Source organism: Clarias gariepinus, chromosome 17 (assembly GCF_024256425.1).
Source record: "Clarias gariepinus isolate MV-2021 ecotype Netherlands chromosome 17, CGAR_prim_01v2, whole genome shotgun sequence".
Lineage (NCBI taxonomy): Eukaryota > Metazoa > Chordata > Actinopteri > Siluriformes > Clariidae > Clarias > Clarias gariepinus.
The window spans coordinates 13,717,405-13,738,557 of NC_071116.1; the positions used below are offsets into that span (position 1 = coordinate 13,717,405).

A 21,153-nucleotide genomic window follows, 5' to 3' on the forward strand; every position below is an offset into this window, starting at 1 on the left:
AATTCACACTTATGTGACAAAAATAATTTTGAACAAATATTCTGGTATTTATGCTTTTTAGCATCTTTGTGACTTAAAGAAAACATGCGCACTGTATTTTCTACCAGTGTGTAATACTTCTTGCTTCATCTTCAGTAATCGGCTGAGCACAGTGTGTGAGAATTCACCCCGGATGGCACATGACGAAGGGCCAATTTAGCAAAGCCAATTCACCCACCATGTTTTTTTTTTTTTAATATTGTCTGGACTTCAGCTCGGGATCCAACACAGATCCCTGGAGGTGCAAGGCAGCATTGCAACAATCTGTATCACACACATATATTTACATTAACTGTATCTTTTCTATTCCATAGCCACATTTTAATCAACTGCCTCTTTCTGAAGTCTGCTGAAGCTGCCTGGTAAGAGAGACATTGCATTATGAAGGATTTCACAATCCCACAATATGCTGATCTCATTTTAAACTATCAGTTCCTTATTACTGACTTAACAAACAAAAGAATATTCATAGCATTAAAGCACCAACATGTGCTTAATAATTATCTATGGACTAAAGGGTGAAATTAGTATGTGGGTGAAATAATAACTCCGAACTAAAAGTTACAAAAATAATGTAAAGACATGCAGGTTAGACAGTAAAAAGAAACAAATTTTTAAAAAATCATTTACAAAGTATTTATTTTTAAGATTGATGTGATCCTTTACAAAACACTTAAGAACCCAGCAAGTTCTCCACCAGGGATGTCATATTTATAAAATAGCATAATATAGAAATGATGCCTCTTTATGACTTGCATTACTTATCACATTGTAATGAAAGAAATCATAAAAAGTGTGAATTTTAAATTAAACATAAAGTACTGAGATACTCAGGAACAATCATAACATCAATTATTATGTTTAACTTTCTGGATCCAGCACCAGTGTTTGAAAAATATATTTTTATAAGGATTTATTTTTCTAAATTGAAATAAATGACAATTTTTATTTGTGATTAATTAATCAGTAACCATTTTATAATTATACAATTTTCAAATGCATTAACTGATTAATGTATAGCTACCAGTTGGTTTACATGCTTATTGGTGTTTACAAGCTACATAGAAATACTAAGTTCTATGAAAAGCAAACTGCTTTGTATTTGATGTCAAAATTATATATTTTTCAATATAATTGTATTTAGTTATTTATTATAATATACAGTTAACAACTTACAAGCCCAAGCAAGTCAAAATGGATACTTCTCTGGTCTCCAGTTGACTGCAGACCACATACTGTAACCACTCGCAATCCTTTTACAGTACAAGAGCTTATTGCTCAGGTCAGTACTCGCGCTGCACGCTTCTGTTTTTTATTATGCATTGCAAGACACAGTTAACTATTCCCAATATTTATTTATCAACATTTTCTATTGTAAGTCCAGGTACAGAATAAAAACCTGATCACTTAAACAACTGTCTAGAATTCTACGATCTGTGTTACAATCATTATGTGCTAGTGAGCTATTTTCCCACCTTACTGTAGCTGGTGATACAAACCTGATAAAGTAATCTCAAACTTTTTTTCTTCACAATATAAAATCCTTGCCCTTCCACTGTCCTGACCACCAGTCTCACATTATATAACAGTAATGCTCATCATTTTGAACTGCTGTTGGGGTTGAAAACCCTGATGGTATGTTAAATGTTAAGATGGCTCATGAGGAAATAAAATCTTGAAACATATTCATTCTGACCATTGTACAAAAAGATAAAGGGTCACGAGGAACCCTGTCTCTTCTGATTGACTATGCGCAGAGTTGCCAGCTGCTGGGTGCGCTCTGTGTACATGCTGACAAGGGTACGGTTCTCCTCTGTCAAAAGGCGGAACTCTTCCTCTAGTCGAGTGATCTCCAGTGTCACCCTTTCGTCCTCTGCCAGTTCAGCTATCAGCTCCCTTCTTCAGTGGCCACACAAACACAAACATTCACAAAGAACAATGGAAGAAATTAACTTTACAGCTGTTTGCCGCTTTACTTTCACTGCTGCTTACATTAATAACACTAGTTTATTCAATTTCTTGAATAAAAAGATACAGTGAAGCATCCAATCATAAAGTTTTTGCATCCTATTAAGTTTATTAAATGTAGAAAGACCTATACAGAATGGTGCCAGTTCATCAGCAGCAGAGCTATAAGCAAAAAGCCTGGCCTTCCATCATAACAGTTTTGTCTGATTTCTACAACACTAGGATTTTAAAGTGTAGAATAGCATGAACTATAATTTATTTCTCAAAGCATAACTAGATATGTTTAATCCATTTGCTAATGTTAACTAGATTAAATATTCAACTACGTTAGCCTGGTTTTATTGCTACCTCCAGATTAGCAGTAAAACTATTCCAGTATTCCAGCATAATTGGTAAGTTAATACTGATTATTTGCTTGATATTTTACTTATAATACATTTGATAGCATCCTATGCAAAAAATAGTTGTTGTTTTTTACATGGAAACCTGATTTACTTATTTATTTAGCACTTAGTTGCTTATTATTCAATTGCATCAGTTAAAACATTTTATTATTATTATTATTATTATTATTATTATTAATAAAAATAATAATAATGATATTTTTTTTATATAGGCACCTTTCCCATCACTCATGGTCACTAAAGGTTTTTCTTTTTATTATATTTATGATTAATACTTTTCTGTATACTTCCACTTTTTTTCCAATTGTCCTGACAGACGTAAGCTTGTTACTTTATTCTGCAAATGCTTTTAATTTTTATTTGTTTAATTTAGTTTCCTTCTCTTTTTCGTTTTTTGGCTATTCCATTTCAGGGGTCGCCACAGTGAATCATCTGCTTTTCACTGTGGATAAGGGCGTCTGCCAAATGCCTAAAATGGAAACTGTTACTGCCTTCATCTAACTCTATTCTTTGCATCCTCTTCTCTTACCCCGACTAACTTCATGTCCTCTCTCACTGCATCCATAAATCGCCTCTTTGGTCGGTCTGCCTTTAGACCTCCTGCCTGGCAGTTTCAACCTCAGCATCCTTCTACCGATATATTCACCATCTCTCCTCTGAACATGTCCAAACAACCTCAATCTGACCTCTCAAATTCAAATTTTATTTGTCACATACACAGTCACCGTACGATATGCAGTAAATGCTTATATGACCGACCACGACCTTAAAAATTAAATCTTATCAATAGGAAATAAATATAAATAAAAAAGGGAAATACAATAGAAAATACATTTTTGCTAGGATAAAAAAAAAAATTATCCTATACAAATGAAGCTATTAATTGTCTTTTCTTCAGTGCCACTGTCTTTAAGCCGTAGAGCTTTGCTGGTGTCACCACTATCTTGTACACCTTTCTTTTCATTCTCACTGATACTCTTTTGTCACATAACACACCTGACACTTTTCTCCACCCATTCCAACCTACCTTTACCCACCTCTTCACCTCCTTTCCACACTCTCTGTTGCTCTGCCTCTTCTGTTGACCCTAAGTACTTAAAGTCCTGCACCTTCTTTACCTCTGCTCCCTGTAGCCTTACCATTCCACTTGGGTTCCTCTCATTCACACACATGTCATTTGTTTTGCTACAGTTAGCCTTCACCTGCTCCCTGTCCTCGCTACAAAGCACAATATTATGTGCAAAATTTATTGTTCATGGAGACTCCTGTCTAACTTACCTGTCAACCTGTCCATCACCATAGCAAACAAGATGGGGCTTAGAGCCAATCCTTGATGTAGACCCACCTCCACCTTCTGTCATTAATTTATTTGTAATTTGTAATTTAGTTACCTAAATGAATTATTTTGTGCCATTTTATCTGCAAAGAGAGATTTTTTAAATCAAGTGAAGGTTAAAAGCTTAATCTATGGTCTGCTAATCTGACCATATTTATCTACTCCAAAACCAAGCAGAGACTAAACAAACACCTGTAACACAGATTTGCGAAATGTACACAACTGAAAAGTAACTGCCTGTGCTGTCTCATGTACAACCACTTCCTGTTCAGTAAAGTGTGATCACATGGCAAGCAAGCAAGCAGGCAGTGAGAAGGATACTCCTTGGTAAAAGTCATTACTAAATTTATGAATGTAATGTGACCATGAAGCTCATAAATATTTGATTTCTAAAGAATAAAATATGACAAACAGAGTGTTTTAGAAAAACATACTCCATAACTGGCAGTAACAATTATTCCTCTTATACCACAGCAGTTTGCCAATTACATACTTTTTTATTAATAAATGAAATGTGGTGTACTCTTTATAGCAACTATAAATGTCATTCCCTTACCAGCCTGTATTTTCTCTATCTTTCTAGACAAAAAATTAAGAACATCACAAAGTGTAGATACCTGAGAGTTACCAAGGAGTTATCAAAGGTTTCCTTATAGTAACAATTATCATATCAACAATTACACATAATGTAGATTATATGCCATACAGGTCCCTGTAAATGGGTTGTCACCCTTAAATCAACATGTTCATTTTTTTTAAACATATGATTTGAATAAAACCTTGTACTAGTGTCAGAGGCATGCTGTTACAAAAATTTTTCAATCAGCAAATACAAACTCAGACAAACAACAACATATACCCTTTTTTTACTGTGCCATTTTGCATTTAACAGAAATGAAGCCAAAAAGAAAAGAAAAAAAAACTTGTAGGCAATACAGGGTTTAAGAGGGTAGGATGCAGCCAGGTGCAGCTAACCATCAATGCTTTATTAATTGATCGACAGTGTGTGCAGACCTCTATATAAGGAGAAGTTTTGGCAGTTTGCTGCTCTGGAGCATTCAGGTGTGTGTTAACACAGTGCCAATAGGGGAAGTCTTAAGTAATCGCACACACCTTAAAGAAGCAATTGTTGCTGCATATCAATTTGGAAAGGGTTATAAAACCATTCAACAATGTCAACAATAAGAAAGATTATTCACAAGTGGAAAGCATTTAAGTCTTTCCTGCAATCAACTTCCCAGCTAAATCATCCCAAGTTCATAACGTGCAATCCCAAGAGAAATTAACAACTGAAGAAAAACCCACAAGCTACCCCTTAAACACTACAGGCCTCACAGATCATGTTAAATGTCCACGACAGCACAGTTAGAAGAAGACTGAACAAGTACAGTTTGCTTGAAACGGTTGTCAGGAGAAAGCCTCTTCTGACTATAAAGAAGATGGAAGCACAAATGAGGTTCGAAAAAACTGCATCTGTGAACAAACCACAAGACTTCTGGAAGAAAAAATGGAAATGCACAGATGAGACTAAAGACTTAACGCCCAGTATCATGTTGGGTGAAAAACATGCCGCATGCAGCATTTCAGCAAAAACACCTCATACACTATTCGGACACTGTCCAGCATGGCAGTGGAGAGGTGATGATTTGGACTTCAGCCACATAACCTGAGCATTGCAGTAACTGAGTCAACCATAATTCCTCTGTATACCAGAGCATTCTAGAGGCAAATGTGGGGCTATCTTCCCGAAAGCAAAAACTTGGTTGAAATTGGGTCAAGCAACAGAATAATGGTAAAAAGCTCACCAGTAAATCTACATCAAAATTTCCAAAAAATAAAAGAATTAATGTGTTTGAATGACCTCAACCCCAATGAAATGCTGCAGCCGGACCTTAAAAGAGCTGTGCATATGCAAATGAACTGTACCAATGTTGATGTAAAGAAGCACAGACCAAAATGATGTGAGACTAATAAAGTCATACAGGAAACGATTACTTCATGTTATTGCTGCCAAAGGTGGATGTACAAGCTATTTAATCAAGGGTACTTAGTACTGCCCATATAATCTTTTAATTTTTGGCTTCATTTTTGTTGAATAAATAATGGCACACTGAAAAAGGTTAAATGTTCTTGTTGTCAGATGATTTTTTTGTTTGTTTTTATGTTTTTGCACAAAAAGTTAAAAATCATTAAAAATCTGCTTTTCTTTTGGAAAGCTCACATATTTGCTCAATGAAAAGACAGAAGGAGAAGCATACAGTATACTGTAAGGATAAACTGCATAATTAGTGAAAGATCAGATGGATTTTTTTTATTATTTAAACTGACTACAGTTTCTCAATGCTGTCCAATTTATTGGGGAAAAGAAATTCATAAAGTGAATCTGTATATAGAAAAAACATGCCTGATTGCTATAGGCAACACAAGACATTTTCGAAAAACACAAGTGTTGCATGCCACAATACAGTATGTAAGAGGCTGTCATGATTACACAGGCCTATTTTTAAACAGCACAGCATGACTTGTAAGGAAATCCCCCTTGTCAGTCAAAATGGAATGTGTCCTAAGGAAGAGCACCAGACAAGCCATGTTGCATCATGGTGAATAATCTCTGAATAAACATTCATAGAATCTGAACTGGTTCTTGTCCTTGTTCCCCTATGAAACTTATCAAGTTTCAGCTTTTTGCACGTACGCTCAATTAAGAGATGTGGAAAATCAGCTTTCCTTGTACAGTCACAGGGTTTTTCCTGCTCTAAGCCTAAGACACACTTACTTCCTGTCTTCCAGCAGAGCAATTTCTGTTTTAACCTGGTGAAACTCTTTCGCCATTCTGCAATGGTCTCTGTAGACTTGGACAGACTCCTTTAGAGACTGACATGGCAACACTGGCTGCAGAAAGTGACATGAGACACAATACACGCATAATTAATCATTCAATATGGCTTCAAATGCGAACACAGATTTTATTGATAGTGATAAAAATAGTCAATGGAGCTGACAGACAGTGAGAAATCTTTCAGGCTTACACCAATCAAGTTAAAGATTGTAGTAAAATGTTTTATAAAGCTTGCGTGAAAAGGTTCAAAACAATAATCACAAAGTCAGAAAAGGAGCGGTAAAGTATAACCCACTCATTTTTGTGGCTGACGCTAGCCATTTCTGTGGTTTCTGTGGTGTCTGGACTTTTTTTTATTAAAATAGCTGTCCACAAAACTAGTGCTGAACAAATCTAGGGTGCCCATGGAGCAAAAGGAAATTCCCTAAAAAACTATTGCTTTCCATGATATCAACAAGTTCAGCACTTACACATCCAACCGCAATGTGAAGGAAACTGTTGGTAAAAAGTTTTGGCCTCATCTTGAGGAGGACTTCTTCTTTCAGAATGACTCATACCCAACTCCTCCAAACTATCACTTCAACTTCTGCTATGTCCATAAGTGCCATGGAAACAGCACAGTGCATTTATTTACGTATTGGTTAATAAAAAAAGAAAAATGGGTATATAAACTTTTAAACTCCTTTACAAATAAAACATGATGTTATGATAGCTTGAATTCCATAAATTAATATAATAAGATCATTTAGGACCTGACTGTACATCTGACACAATGGAATACTTTAGCTGTGTGCATTTGAAGAAGAAAAATTGAGTTAAATGAGATCTTCTTGGCATAACGTAAGCATAGTTATTTGTCTTAAACACCTCCTGTTTCCTTTTGTTCACATTTGACGTTGTCTGGTTGTCTAGTTCCTCCTTTCCCAGCTTCACAGTTCCTCCCTTCCAGTAACTTTCTTTGTGTTTAGTTTGTTTTTAATAGTACAGTTAATTTTTCAGTTTTTCTAGTTATAGGATTAAAACTAAATTAAACTAAACTAAACAATTTTCTCTGGTATAGGAAGGAAGTGTTACTCCAAATAAATCCAAAGTCTTTCTAATTGGACGCCAATCCTATAAAAGTTTTTTTTCCTAATGGGACTGGTCATTTCCAGGAAAACATTGTCCCAATTACAACATCTCACTGAATAGTTTAAAGATTATTTAAAGAAACAAATACAACTTATATGCCATGACCTTTACAACCACCAGCTCTCAATTCAACTCCTATGGGAGCTTTCTTTTTCCCATGACATGTTAGACACTTTTCTAAAGCATATTCATCTTGTCATAACTGTGTAAATATCTTTTGGAAGTATGTTAATCTCTCTATACATTCCCAGAAACACCAATGTGCAGTGAAGCTGGTGGATTTTGCCGTTCCAACAACTTAACTGACACTGTATGTTGTTTTCAGCTTTAATTTGTCATACATCTGCATCTGTATATTGTTCCTGTATTGTACAGGAAGTTTGGGCAGAAGCAATTAAAGTGTTTGTTGTGTAATAGTAATATTGTAATAGTGCTGTATACAGGTTTATGCGGTATAGACGATGAGTGAGAGTCAGTGAAATTTAGTCTATGAAATAGGATATGGAATAAGTCATGTCAGCTAGTTAATTAAGTCTAAAGTATATAGCACAATAAATCATATAATCTACCTCATGTTTTAAAGGGGCAATTCATCCATCCATCTAGGAACCTCTGTAGTCCAACTTGGGACCATGGAAGCCAATGGCAACCATTACATTTATTCACATTTTCACAAGCATGTTAGGACCTCCGGTCAACATTCACACACTACGGGTCATTTGGGAATGTTTAGGGGCAAACTTAGCCTTTATGTAGTGAAAATAGTGGAACAATTTTCAAAATCATCCAAACATTGCGGTTAGATGTGCAAAATTATTCAATAATTATTGCTTATGTCGTTCATTGCTAATCACCCACATGACCTTAGTGGGCCCCTATGAGATTGCCTGATGTACTGGAACTTCTTGCAGGTACTCTTAGTTTAGGAACACATACTACTGCCCTCTAGTGTTTAAACTGTGCTATGTTAAGTGCTATGTTATGTTATGTTGCCATTTTTTAAATTTTATACTGACTGACTATTCACACACAGAGCTTCAAATGACCCAAACACAGAAAAAAAGTTTATATGAATATGCCACTATCTTTTAGAGAACGTAGAGAATTACCCAGTTTTACCTGCAGGCGTTGCTCGAGGTCTGGGAAAGATGGAAATTGCTCCTCTGCATCAGTCAGCTCTATGTTAATAAAGACAATTAATTTAGCATCTGTGGTGTGCTAAAAAAAAAGTCAAAAGAGAAGCTAAATTTCGGTTGTTGGTCAGGGTTGCGCTGAATCTGGGGCACAATGTGGTAATAATACACCCTTGATGAGACAGCGAGTTGTCACAGGGCAACATAGACATAAATACATTCACACACTCATTTACATCTATGGGCGGTTTATCCTGGACAGTCCATCTACACTGATGTTTTGGAAGGTGATAAGAATCTGGAGAACCCAGAGGGAACTCAAAAGTACTTTGTGAGAACATGCACAATTCTGGTCAGTCGCTCATGTCCAGGATTTAATCACAAGCCTGAAGCTGTGAAGCATCAGTAATACAGTTATTAGTATAAAACCTAATTTCATAAATGGTAATGACTCTAATTTTGTCCAGTGGCCGGATACCCATTTAGAAACATACTAAATGCCAGAGGTGCTTTTGCATGTCCTCCTCTGCCCTTTCCCACAAACAGAGCATACACAGAGGCTCCTGGTTACATATTTCATAGTTTAAGTAATTAAATCATTCCTAATTATAAAATTAAATGCCAAACCAACAACTGAGGTTCTTCAGCTTGGCTATGTTTATAGAAACCACGTGCCTGTTTTTCTAGCGCTGCAAGTGGAACATCAGCCAACACCTGTTTGTCTGGTCCACATGAACTAAAGCTTGAGTGGACAGATTGGGTCTTACTCTCTCCTGGATACCTGATGATGAGTCTTTTTTAACGAGGGCCATGACAGACAAGTTGTCTACACTAGTTTGCTATCATGCAAGCTATGTCCAAACGTAGCCAGGGTACACATGTCGGGAATCCTCTGATGCAACCAGCTAAAAATGGGGTGTGGACACACATTGACCATGGGACTAATTATAAGCAAGATATACACAAGCAGAATTGGCCACTGGTTTCAGCTGCAGCCTGATACAGTATACCATTTCAACTCGATTAAGACATAGTAGGGATGAGGTAATTCCCAGCGAAGAAGATCCAGGCTGTTGTAATTCTATGATAGTAGAAACATTTTTTAAACTGTTCAATTTTGACAAAAGTGCCGAAATGACTCAGTCAGAAAGAAGACAAAACTGTTTCATATATTTTTTTTGTTTTTGAAAAAGGACAAAGGAGGTAAATCAACTGGAGGGAAAATCATGTCTGATATATAGAGTAGTATGCTGATCAAGAAGATCACAGCATGCTCACTTAACCTGTACAGCAAATACTAGATGTGGTAGCATGATCTGTTGATTTACATGCCTGTCTTTAAACTCAAAGCAGAGGCTAAGATGTGAGGTCCATGGCAGCAACAGAGGACAAAGTGTTAAGCGCCTTTAAATATAGGCAAGTGTTATAAAAGCAAATCACACAGCAGTGAGGTATTAAAGAGGAAACTTGATGCTGCAGCTGCCATCCAAACATTCGTCTGAAAAGCTGTAAAACACTTTGACAGCAGGGACAAGATAGGCTTTGTGTCTAGGTAGATTATTTTTCTTTTTTTCTTTTTTTTTTGCAAGATGCCAGTGATAGACTGAAATAGAGGGAGCACCTGTTTTACTGAAAACAATGACAAAAGTTAAAACGGCTCCGGCACGAGAAGGGCTTTGTGCTGGCTTTTCTCGGTTGCTGTTTTGGTGGGAGGCATGCAGTGTATGCCATTACAGATGAGGGGGAGGTGGTTGAGAGGACAAAACCCTTTTTTAAAACGTAACAGTTAAGTAGGATCTACAAACGTGGAACCCAAATAAGCAACCTACCCGAGGACTCATCAAGGCTGAAGGAGATTTGAACTTCAGGTTTGTCTCTGGTGATTCGTCTTGCTGAGGTGATCATTTATCCCCTGTGAAAGGGAGAGAAGTATGACAAGATAGGGGGCATAAAGCAAGTTTCCCTTAATATACAACTGTAATGCGAGACCATTCACCTCTCAGGGGCAATGACTGGATTTCATCATGCGCTCAAAGCTGGATCAGGGATTAAACAATTAGAGGTAGAGCCCCTCCGAGCCAGAGGGTGAGGTCACATGTCTCCACTGTCTTTGCACTGACCAAAGCATTTTCTATCATTTAATCCAGGTGCATTTATGAATGAGATTAATATACATTGACTTAGACCACTTAATGCAAAGAAGCTGGTTTGCTCAACCAGCTAGCACGATAAAATTATCAAAGCAGAAGGCGCACAACATACAGTTCAGAATACTATAAGTGGGGTTAAAGAAATGTTTACAAGTCTGTCAATTTAGTTATAAAATATTGTATTATGTGTGCATGTACATGAAATAAAACTTACCTAGCAACAAAAGCTTAATTCTAAAAAAGTCCTTAAAGTTAAACAAGGTTCAAGAGTGACTCCTTCCACAGAAAAAGCACACAGGATGTGTCAGAGCTTTCCACAGTCAGCTTTTCATACAATCATCTGGGCCAGTTAGTGAGGGCCAGCGAAAAGAAGACTGCTTTCACAGGAATCATCTCGGCTACTCTTCAGAAACATGGCAGATCTGTGTGTGTGTGTGTGTGTGTGTGTGTACGCTGCCCACTAGGACTACAGATACACCCCCCACTACACCAGTGCCAGTTAAACGGCTCGGACGCATGACTTTAGGCAAGAAAAATGTCCTTTGTTCCAATCAGTGCTGAGTAACACATACACACACACGCACACACCAGCCAAGTAATTCCATTGTTTTGAAATGGAGATGTTTTGCTGGATTAAACCTATTAATTACTAGCCTACACTTTCTTTCTTTCCTCCTTTCTTTCTTTCTATCTTTCTGTATTTCTGTCTGTTTATCTTTCCTTCTGTATTTCTGACTGTCTTTCTTTATTTTTTATCTTCTTTTTTTCTACCCTTCTTTATTTCTGTCTGTCTGTATCTCTCTTTCTTGTTTGCTATCATGTCACCATATTACCATGCATTTCTTTGTCATTTAAAAGACTAAGGATCTAGAACCACTTTAGAAAACACCCTTAAAAATCCAAAGCACAGTTAAAGAATGCATTTACTGCAGGATGTACTGTAAATTGCTTTGTTTTTATATTATTGTAATATAATATTGGATTACACCAGGGGGTCCAATCGTATCCAGAAAGGGCAAGTGCTGATGCAGACTTTCATTTCAAGGAGATGCTACACCAGATAGTCTACTGAAGCCAAGACAGTCTAATTAAAAAGGTGGAATTATTTGGTTGCAAGGTTGCCTGTACCCATACTCGCCGTTTTAAGATAAGATTGGACATAAGACTGGAGATTTTTTTTATTTGTTAAATACATCCTCCTTTTATAGTCATCTTGCAATGACTGGAGCCTTTTGCCAGGAGGTTGTGTCATCAGATGGTTACCAACGATCTTTAAGTGTTTTCGACCTTTAACCATAACTCTCTCCTGTTGTTGGGTCAGTATTGGTGGCCAACCACTACACACTTCCTCCTGGCTGCCAGCTCCCTCCTGCTCCAAATCCAACAGGAGGCTCTCTCTGCTGCCTCCGCCAGCCTTCTTTCTCTCAGTCCCAGTCAATCCAAGGTCTGTCATCAGCTTTCACACTGATTGGGCTGGGAAGCCCATGCATCCCACCTCGACTGGGTACAACCACGTCTGCCAACTTTGGTCATTGCAGTTCCACACCAGATCTTTATAGCGTTCAGTCTTCCTTTCAAACGCCGCCTCCCACCCCTCGTCCCACGGCACTGTAAGCTTCACTAAGATGATCTTCTTTCCTACAATGGAGAAAAGGACTGCGTCAGGTCTTAAGGTAGTGTGGACAATATCTGGGAACTTGAGCCTTTTCTTCAGGTCTATCCTAAGACCCCATGATTGGGAAGACTGCCAAAGACTTGCCCTGGTTTTATTGAGCCCTGGTGGCCTTGTCCCCTCTTTGCCGAATGTTATTCCAAGTGGCGGCTTGCATTTCCTGGTCTTCTTCTGCTTTAGGGTGTCAGCTCGCACGGCCAGTACTTTGTCATGGCGACATCTGTATCTGCCCTGGGCAAGCGCAGTCTTGTCAAGATGTGCGCCATTGTTCCCATTTATTCATGTTATACACATTACTTGAACTGAATAAATACTTAAAACATAATAATATAAACATTCACCCATTAAAAAGGTTCTCTACATTTATTATGAATATTATTTGAGGTAAAATATCTTGAAAACCCTGTACTTGTCGTTTAACGCAATCGATGATCTTCTATCTTGCCTGTGAGGCGGGTGATGGTGATCTATGATTCTGCCATCGACATTCTACCGGTCCTTTCTGAGCTGCGTGCTTGGCCTTGTGTAGCGGCTCCTCACAGCATCCAGTCCGGATTATTCTCGCACCGGGGCTGTTCAGACGCGGAAAATGGCCCTTCATGTCCCTAAAGCACCGGGCTTTGCCCAAATGTTAAAAGATGGTGCGAAGGTAAGAATCATTAAAACGATAAGTTTATGAGCGGTTTAAGCTTTAAACAGCTAGCCAGCTAATGTGTTAGCTTGTTAGCCTGAATCATGTGGGTGGAGATTTCTAGAACATTGGTTCTGCACTCATAGCTAATAATTACACTGATATATACATCAGATTAAACGGACTACACACAAGGTTTTATTTCCTAATTGACGCTTTATTACTTATTATAGCCAAAGATATAATTTTTTTTTTTAAACAACATGTCTTTTGTTAGACTTGCTTGGATTGCTTACACCAGCATGTGCATCACCGGCTAACTAGCCTGCTAGCTGCTAACCGTGACAGTAATGCTGCTGAGTAACACATCCTCAATATTAATGCTTTAATAGCAAACAGCCATTACAGCTACAACAATCTTCTGTGCTACAGAACTAATTTTGCAACTTATTATTCTCTTTAGTGTTGTTAGCATTAATATTTATTTACCCGCTCAAATTTTGACCGAATTAGGAAATGTAATGGGTAGGAACGACATATAAGGCATATCAGGATTCTCTAATACATTTCCACGGTATATGAGATGTATCACGAAATATAGTTTTGCTTGTACTGTCATTATTTAAAGTTTTACTTCTGTTTATAAAGTTCTTACAATTCAAAGCGTTTTAGCCATCGTTTGTTTTGCTGTGTATAGGTCTCAGGATTGTGGAGTAGAGGATGATGACCTATACAATATGATGAATTAAATAATATATAAATAATTGAGCGTTTTACATTTTTTGATGACATTCCCATATTTTGGTACTGGTGCAATTATCAAGTGGTCATTCATCATTATATTATTTTATCCAGCCATATTTTTATTCTCTTGGATATGATCTACTGTATAAAGCTTTGACTTTAAAAAAAAAAAAATTATGATGATGATTATTTTACTGACTTTACACTCTTTTTCGCCTATCAGCATTATTCAGGTCTAGAGGAGGCAGTTTTTAGAAATATCCAGGCATGCAAGGAACTGGCACAGACTACAAGAACTGCATACGGACCCTACGGTGACTGATAATTTTTACTGATTCATAATTTTGCACTTTTAAGTTGTTGTATTTATTAATAATTTCTTTAAAAAAATGTTTTTCATTTGCCAGGCATGAACAAAATGGTCATCAACCATTTAGAGAAACTCCTGGTAACCAATGATGCTGCCACCATTCTGAGAGAGCTCGAGGTGAGTTTGGCATTTTTATCCCACAGAGGAATCAAGCAGATATGAGTCTTGTACAAATATAAAATGTAGCTGGGAAAACATGAATCATTAAATCTGTTTTTACTAAAGTCTCTTTTAAAGTGTCAGTGAGCAAATGTTTATTTGGTAAATGTTTGGTCCTTATTTTGCTGTCCTTGTGACCTTTTTGTGCATATTTTCTCTAAATCTGTCTTAAGTGGAAAAAAGGAAAAGACAAGGAGCCATAGTTAAAGAATTAAGAAGCACCCTTTTTGTCTCCTGTACTATTTCATCTGCAATTCTACAATATGCAGCATAATGCCCTAAATACAGTTTTTTTCTTTCTTTCTTTCTTTTCAAGGTCCAGCACCCAGCTGCTAAGATGATTGTTATGGCATCCCACATGCAGGAGCAGGAAGTAGGGGATGGAACCAACTTTGTTCTGGTGTTTGCTGGTGCTCTGCTAGAGCTGGCAGAGGAGCTACTGCGAATGGGGCTCTCTGTATCAGAGGTGAGCGAGCATAGCAGTGTCATATTGAGCATGCAGAAGAGAGAAAGGGCTGTGCTTAACATGTGAGAGCATGAGTGTGCACAAAACAGTTTAACACTCTTTTGGCACACTATCATAACTCTCTCTAGGTCTGTAAGGTTATGCAAGTGACAACAGTATGCTTTAAATTAGAAAGCTAGATGAGAGAAGTGATCAGATGTATGACTGAATATTTTGCTAATTTCTGGCCTGATTGGTGAATTGTGTTGTGTTACATACCTTGTGAGTGTGACCAATGAATATGGTTGATATAACAATCTGGGATTGTCATTAATTAAACAAATGTACGTGCGAATGCAGCATGATCTAAATACGGGGGAAATTCATGCAAGTGTCACACACGAGCTCATTTAGAAATGAGATCGTGTGTGTATGAATCAGGCTTTGAATATTTAAAAACTGATAGTCCAGATATGTAATCTGCTTTCCCCACTGTGCAAACTGCTATAATGTGGATATACTGGATACAGTAAAATCTTCCTGCTGTCCCACTTCTACTTTCGTCATTTCTTTTGTTGTTTGATGGCGGTTGAAATCCAGAAGGTTTCATTATTGCAAGCTGTAGGTCTTATTTCCTTTATCCATCTTCCTGGAGTCTCTTAAAGAAAATGTTCTAGTTGAGCCTCCCTTAAAAAAAAAAAAAAAAGGCTTTTGTCATTCATCACAGAGTTGAATAAGCATGAAATGCTACAGCAGTAATTAATTGTCCTACAGCCCTTTATGGACTTGTTTGATGCACTCTCCTTGCAGACATGAAATTCATTTTATTCAATATGTTTCTGAGATTCTCTTAAAGTAGTAAATTAGATTTTACCCTACCCCTTTCTCTTCTAGGTTATTGAGGGCTATGAGATGGCCTGCAAGAAGGCTCTGGAAATTCTTCCAGACTGCGTTTGCTCCTCTGCTAAGAACCTTCACGAAGTGGCTGAGGCCAAAGCCGTGATTCGCACAGCTGTAATGAGCAAACAGTATGGAAATGATGATTTCCTCGCCGACCTCATAGCACAAGCCTGTGGTAAGACTACGAACTACGTGTCTAATATAATGTATAACGTGTGTGTATTTTTTCTTTATTTTATTATTTATGATGTTTATTATTTGCTTTTCTGTCTACACAGTATCCATCTTCCCAGAGTCTGGCAATTTCAATGTCGATAATGTGAGAGTGTGCAAAATTTTGGTGAGTTTTAACACAAAAATCTTGTTGTTTGTAAATATAACAAAAATATAGGAATGTTACATAAACTATGGTAAAATGGGTCAAATACAGCTTATGCCTTTTCAGTCACTGGCGTGTTTTATGTTGAAATGTTGGTTATTTTTTTTAATGTAGGGCTGTGGGCTGCATGGCTCATCAATGCTTCACGGCATGGTCTTTAAGAAGGAAGCTGAAGGAGACCTTACATCAGTTAAAGATGCCAAGATAGTTGTGTTTTCTTGTCCGTTTGACTGCATGGTCACTGAGACCAAGGTGAGTGCATTGTGATGCCAGCATTTTTTGTTATATAATTTAATGTTTTACTGACATTTGATTAATTCATAAACATTTTGAGAGAAATTGATGCCCATGTATGATTTGATTTTTGATCAAAATATTTATTTTCATGTAGTAGTAGTCATGACATTGGATTCTCATTTTTATTAAATTAGCTAAATATTAAAAAAGAGTTTGAATAAAAATTTATCATTGAAAAGTCACATTTAAAGTTATGAATTGTAAGCAATATGAAAATGACATTTTTTTTAAATCACAAATTTAATCATTTTAATTCATACACATTTTTCACATTTCATAAACATTTACATAATTTTATTTTTATTTTGTAAATTGTTAAAAGCGCAATAAAAACAAAATTGAATTGTATTAAACAGCGTGAAACAATATGCATTTTGTCTCTATAAAACAGAGGTTTAATAATGTAAACTAATTGTACTTCCAGGTAACCATATTTTAAAAAATATATATATATATAGGTTATTCCCCATATTTTTTTGGGGTAGTACATGGAGATATTTAATTTATTTTTATTATAAAAAAAATATGAATATGTAACACATAATATATGTTGGTCATTTCAATCTGCTACTGTTTAGCTATTCGGATACTGCTGATTTCACATGGCTTCCACAAAAGAATCTGATAACCTGTCCAGTGTGTTCTTTGTGTATTTTATTTCAAATTAACAATTAGCCAAGTGGGACCCCTGGTGTTTAAACAGTGCAACGGCAATTGCATGCATAAATAATATAATGGTATTTTCTTTAATACAAATAATTTTCACCATGCATATAGTCACATTTATGCACTGTGCCATATCTTTATACCCATATATAAAACATATTCAGGATAGTGGAAATTAGTAGAAACGTAGGAAATTCTTCTAGGAGCAGTATGTGCCTCCAAACATTTGTACATGCAGAAGTGCATATGTGTAATATAAACTGCCTTAATTTTTTACTTTTTAATCTGTAAGTTTACTGTAATATATGTAATATAATGCGTCAGATTGCATTATATTACATATATTACATGATTACAAGATTTCATGTATTAAGATATAACGTTTTTTTTTTTTTTCTAAATGTTTCAACTTGTGTGTATTCCTCAGGGCACAGTGCTGATAAAGAATGCTGAAGAGTTGATGAACTTCAGCAAAGGTGAGGAGAACCTGATGGAGGCCCAGGTGAAGGCCATTGCTGATGCAGGAGCTAATGTGATTGTAACTGGGGGCAAAGTGGCAGACATGGCATTACATTATGCCAACAAGTATCAACTCATGGTAGTCCGGTGAGTCTTACTAATTAATTGATATACACATCTACGTCTTTAATTTTTCACAAAGAACATGTTAACATAATCATCCATAACTTTATCGTTTTATGTGTGTAATCTGACAAGATGTACCCTATTCTGTATGTCCATCAAGGCTGAACTCCAAATGGGACCTTAGAAGGTTGTGCAAAACTGTCGGTGCAGTTGCATTGCCAAAAATGGTAAGGTTTATTTTTAGTTAATGGAAGGACTTTAGATTTTTACCTTGGATTTTGCTTATTGGTATCTATGCTTTGTGTGTTGCCAGACTGTTCCCACTCCAGAAGAAATGGGAAACTGTAATAGTGTTTACCTGACTGAGGTCGGAGACACCCAGGTTGTCGTGTTCAAACATGGTGAGTTCATTTACAGTTAACCAACTTTGCCTTTCTATACTGTTTCATACTATGTGCAAGATTATTGGGCAAAATGTTTCTTATACATTTATATGTTTAATTGTATTATGGGTATCAGATGGAGTAAAAACCTACTTGAACAAACACTATAAAATAGTTTATTAATCATGTAATTGTGGGGGCATGTCTGCTTCCAGGTGACCTGTGAATGGGGGTGGTGTTAAGGTTTAACAGTATGACAATGTAGTCAAAAAATAATTCATAGTTTTTCTGTATCCTTCTGTTTTTTTCTTGAATGAATGACTGATTTTTACTGTATTTATTTCTAATAATAGAGAAAGAAGAAGGAGCCATTTCAACGTTGGTGATTCGAGGCTCCACAGACAACCTGATGGATGACATTGAACGAGCCATTGATGATGGAGTAAACACATTTAAGGTCCTTGTTAGGGTAAGTCTGCTCAGATAGCTGAATGTATTTTGTTATAATTTATGGATAAACTAAAGATTTAGACAACTTGCATTTGTTACATTTGTTCATTTATTCCTAGGACAAGCGCTTGTGTCCAGGTGCCGGTGCTACTGAAATCGAGCTGGCTAAACAGATTATGTCCTATGGAGAGGTAAGTGTTACTGCCTAAGAAGCAATACAAACTGTGTAATGCACTTTGATTTAAAATTCAAAATGTGTATATACTAAGACATGAAATATTCACTAAAATGACATTAAATGTTGTCCGTTGAAAATAGTTGATTCTAGAATATATTTTAAGAAAACTGTAGCATGTGTGTAGGCATTAGTACTTTATCGAGACAAAGTCCAAGGCTGTAGGCGGCAGTAACTTTTAGAATAGAAAGAACGGCACAAGTAAAGTAAATGAAAGTAAAATAATTTGTGTATCGAGACATAAGTATGTGCATTCCCAGTCTTTTTCCCCCCAGGCTAAAAATGTTTGTTTTGCCAGTCTTGCCCAGGTCTGGAGCAGTACTCCATTAAGAAATTTGCTGAGGCTTTTGAGGCTGTGCCACGTGCTTTGGCAGAAAACTCTGGGGTGAAGGGTAACGAGCTGATCTCTAAATTGTATGCTGTTCACCATGAGGGTAACAAAAACATGGGCTTTGATATCGAGGTGAGAGTACAATTTGGAATATGAACAAAAGACTATTGTTTTGGTTTTTTAGTAGTTCTGTTGGTTAAACTATTTATTCTTGCTTTGGTAGGGTGAAGGGCCTGCAGTGAAGGACATGCTGGAGGCAGGCATTCTGGATCCCTACTTGGTCAAACACTGGGGCATCAGATTGGCTACAAATGCTGCCATCACCGTCCTCAGGGTTGATCAGGTCAGCTGCTATCTTAAAATGTGTAACAGTATTCATCTACACAATTATTTATTGTTGTTCTTTGTTTTCGTACCATGACTCTGAATTAGTTTTTTTTTTTTTTATTTATGATTTTTCCAGTATATCCTTAAATATACTGAACTTCATAGCTGTCAGGTGACATCTTTTTACATATGCAAAGCCCTGCCAGTTTCATTACATGGCATATTTTTTTGACTTTATTAAATCATTAATTGTAAAATTCTGCAGCATTTAGTTCCAAGCTATCGGAGTAGCTTGGAACATCCAAGAAAGTGGAAAACTATCTCCCCTTTTTTAAGAAATACATGCTACTTTTTCTGTGTAAGCCTGCAATAGTTGGAACACATTTTTAACAAGATGTACTGTGTCAGATCATAATGGCGAAACCAGCTGGGGGCCCCAGAGCTCCCAAACAGCAAGGTCACTGGGACAAAGACGAATGGGATGAAGAGCCTGATAAATTTGACACTCATCATTGATCAGAAACCCCAGTAATGGGACAGGTGCCCTATTCCTTTGTGTGTGCTTAACCACTCGAGTGTGGGATTGCTGGATGGGATTGCATGAACACACTTACTTTTTTGACTACACACTGGTTCTGTTTGGAATGACAGTTTGATGTGGCACACAGGACAGCCAGTCATTATGAAAAATACTATTATACTAGATTAAACCTATTTATTTGTGTTAGAAGTGTAGCATTTAAATAAATTGGTTTAAGAGTGTTTTTGAATTAAGTAGATTATATTTACAGTAGCTTTATGTAAAAGCAAATGTATCTCTGGAATTTTAAACTGATTTTGAAAGGAAAACGGGTATAATCGTTAATCGGTACTAATTTAAAGTCATAAGACCTGTTCACTTGTGATACTTTATGGACACCTAGATGGCACCATACTAACAACTGGCACTATGTGCAAAAGGATCATGATTGGGTGTGATTGCATGTTGCATGAATCTAAGGCACACACCCTTTAGAAATGTCTAACAGAATCAGACTAACTATTCTAAAGGACTACACCTTAGCTTTTTTTTTTTTTTTTTTTTTTTTTTAAGTGTAATGAGATTGTATTGTTTTTGTTTGTACAGATTATCATGGCCAAACCAGCCGGAGGACCCAAAGCTCCACAGGAGAAGAAGGACTGGGATGATGATGAATGAGTCAGCATGTCCTGCTTCACCACTTAAACTGTTTATTTAAGATCATCGCTTGTTTTGTATATTTTTTTTTTTGTTTGTTTTAGCTCACTCAGCATTTGATCCATTCCTGTGAACAAATAAGGATGTCTCTGTAGGTTTTGTGGTCCCAATAAATGGCACTTGAGCTGTCATCTCTGATTTGTTTGAGTGTTTGGTGTTGCTTGGTTTTTTCTTTACTTTGAAAGAATATGGTCTAATATTATTTACAATTAGCAAATAAAGTATCTTCTTGGACATTATTTACGGTTAGCACAAAAAAATCTTTGCAACTCTTGGCATTCTTCAATTTCTTAAAATATGTTTAAAGCAAACCAAATACAAGATTATATATAACCTTGTTCT

The 21,153-nt window shown here is 36.6% G+C and overlaps 2 protein-coding genes across 6 annotated transcripts; one reads left to right on the forward strand and one right to left on the reverse strand.

The window, feature by feature from the left end:
- Positions 1 to 699: 699 nt before the first annotated feature.
- map3k7cl (map3k7 C-terminal like) lies at positions 700 to 11,834 on the reverse strand. Of its 3 annotated transcripts, none has more exons than XM_053475989.1 (6): positions 11,215 to 11,834; positions 10,847 to 10,886; positions 10,680 to 10,762; positions 8,837 to 8,895; positions 6,524 to 6,639; positions 700 to 1,938 (listed from the first exon to the last, which is right to left on the reverse strand). In XM_053475989.1, the coding sequence occupies exons 3-6, from the start codon at positions 10,753 to 10,755 to the stop codon at positions 1,758 to 1,760; spliced, it is 432 nt and encodes a 143-aa protein (XP_053331964.1). In that variant the 5' UTR covers positions 10,756 to 10,762; positions 10,847 to 10,886; positions 11,215 to 11,834; the 3' UTR covers positions 700 to 1,757. The 3 variants fall into 3 exon arrangements, with proteins under 3 accessions (XP_053331964.1, XP_053331963.1, XP_053331962.1); XM_053475988.1 differs by having other exon boundaries at positions 10,847 to 10,965; positions 11,215 to 11,833; XM_053475987.1 differs by lacking the exon at positions 10,847 to 10,886 and having other exon boundaries at positions 11,215 to 11,831.
- Positions 11,835 to 13,162: 1,328 nt separating this feature from the next.
- Positions 13,163 to 20,949, forward strand: cct8 (chaperonin containing TCP1, subunit 8 (theta)). 3 transcript variants are annotated; one of them, XM_053476338.1, is made up of 16 exons: positions 13,163 to 13,321; positions 14,271 to 14,361; positions 14,455 to 14,534; positions 14,893 to 15,042; positions 15,916 to 16,096; positions 16,200 to 16,261; positions 16,415 to 16,552; positions 17,691 to 17,869; positions 18,009 to 18,075; positions 18,162 to 18,249; positions 18,585 to 18,700; positions 18,801 to 18,872; positions 19,215 to 19,379; positions 19,471 to 19,590; positions 19,983 to 20,114; positions 20,701 to 20,949. In XM_053476338.1, the coding sequence occupies exons 1-15, from the start codon at positions 13,262 to 13,264 to the stop codon at positions 20,088 to 20,090; spliced, it is 1,677 nt and encodes a 558-aa protein (XP_053332313.1). In that variant the 5' UTR covers positions 13,163 to 13,261; the 3' UTR covers positions 20,091 to 20,114; positions 20,701 to 20,949. The 3 variants fall into 3 exon arrangements, with proteins under 3 accessions (XP_053332313.1, XP_053332314.1, XP_053332315.1); XM_053476339.1 differs by having other exon boundaries at positions 19,983 to 20,102; XM_053476340.1 differs by lacking the exon at positions 19,983 to 20,114.
- Positions 20,950 to 21,153: the final 204 nt, after the last annotated feature.

What these genes read in the sequence shown, in the direction of transcription:
- cct8 (XM_053476338.1), top strand. Translation starts at nt 13,262, where the DNA reads ATGGCCCTTCATGTCCCTAAAGCACCGGGCTTTGCCCAAATGTTAAAA. An exon ending in CATTTAAGGTCCTTGTTAGG is followed by an intron (nt 18,701 to 18,800) that starts GTAAGTCTGCTC and finishes ATTTATTCCTAG; the next exon opens with GACAAGCGCTTGTGTCCAGG. An exon ending in AGATTATGTCCTATGGAGAG is followed by an intron (nt 18,873 to 19,214) that starts GTAAGTGTTACT and finishes TTGTTTTGCCAG; the next exon opens with TCTTGCCCAGGTCTGGAGCA.
- map3k7cl (XM_053475989.1), bottom strand. Translation starts at nt 10,755, where the DNA reads ATGATCACCTCAGCAAGACGAATCACCAGAGACAAACCTGAAGTTCAA. An exon ending in CAGCCTTGATGAGTCCTCGG is followed by an intron (nt 8,896 to 10,679) that starts GTAGGTTGCTTA and finishes TTATTAACATAG; the next exon opens with AGCTGACTGATGCAGAGGAG. An exon ending in GCTCTGCTGGAAGACAGGAA is followed by an intron (nt 1,939 to 6,523) that starts GTAAGTGTGTCT and finishes TGGCCACTGAAG; the next exon opens with AAGGGAGCTGATAGCTGAAC.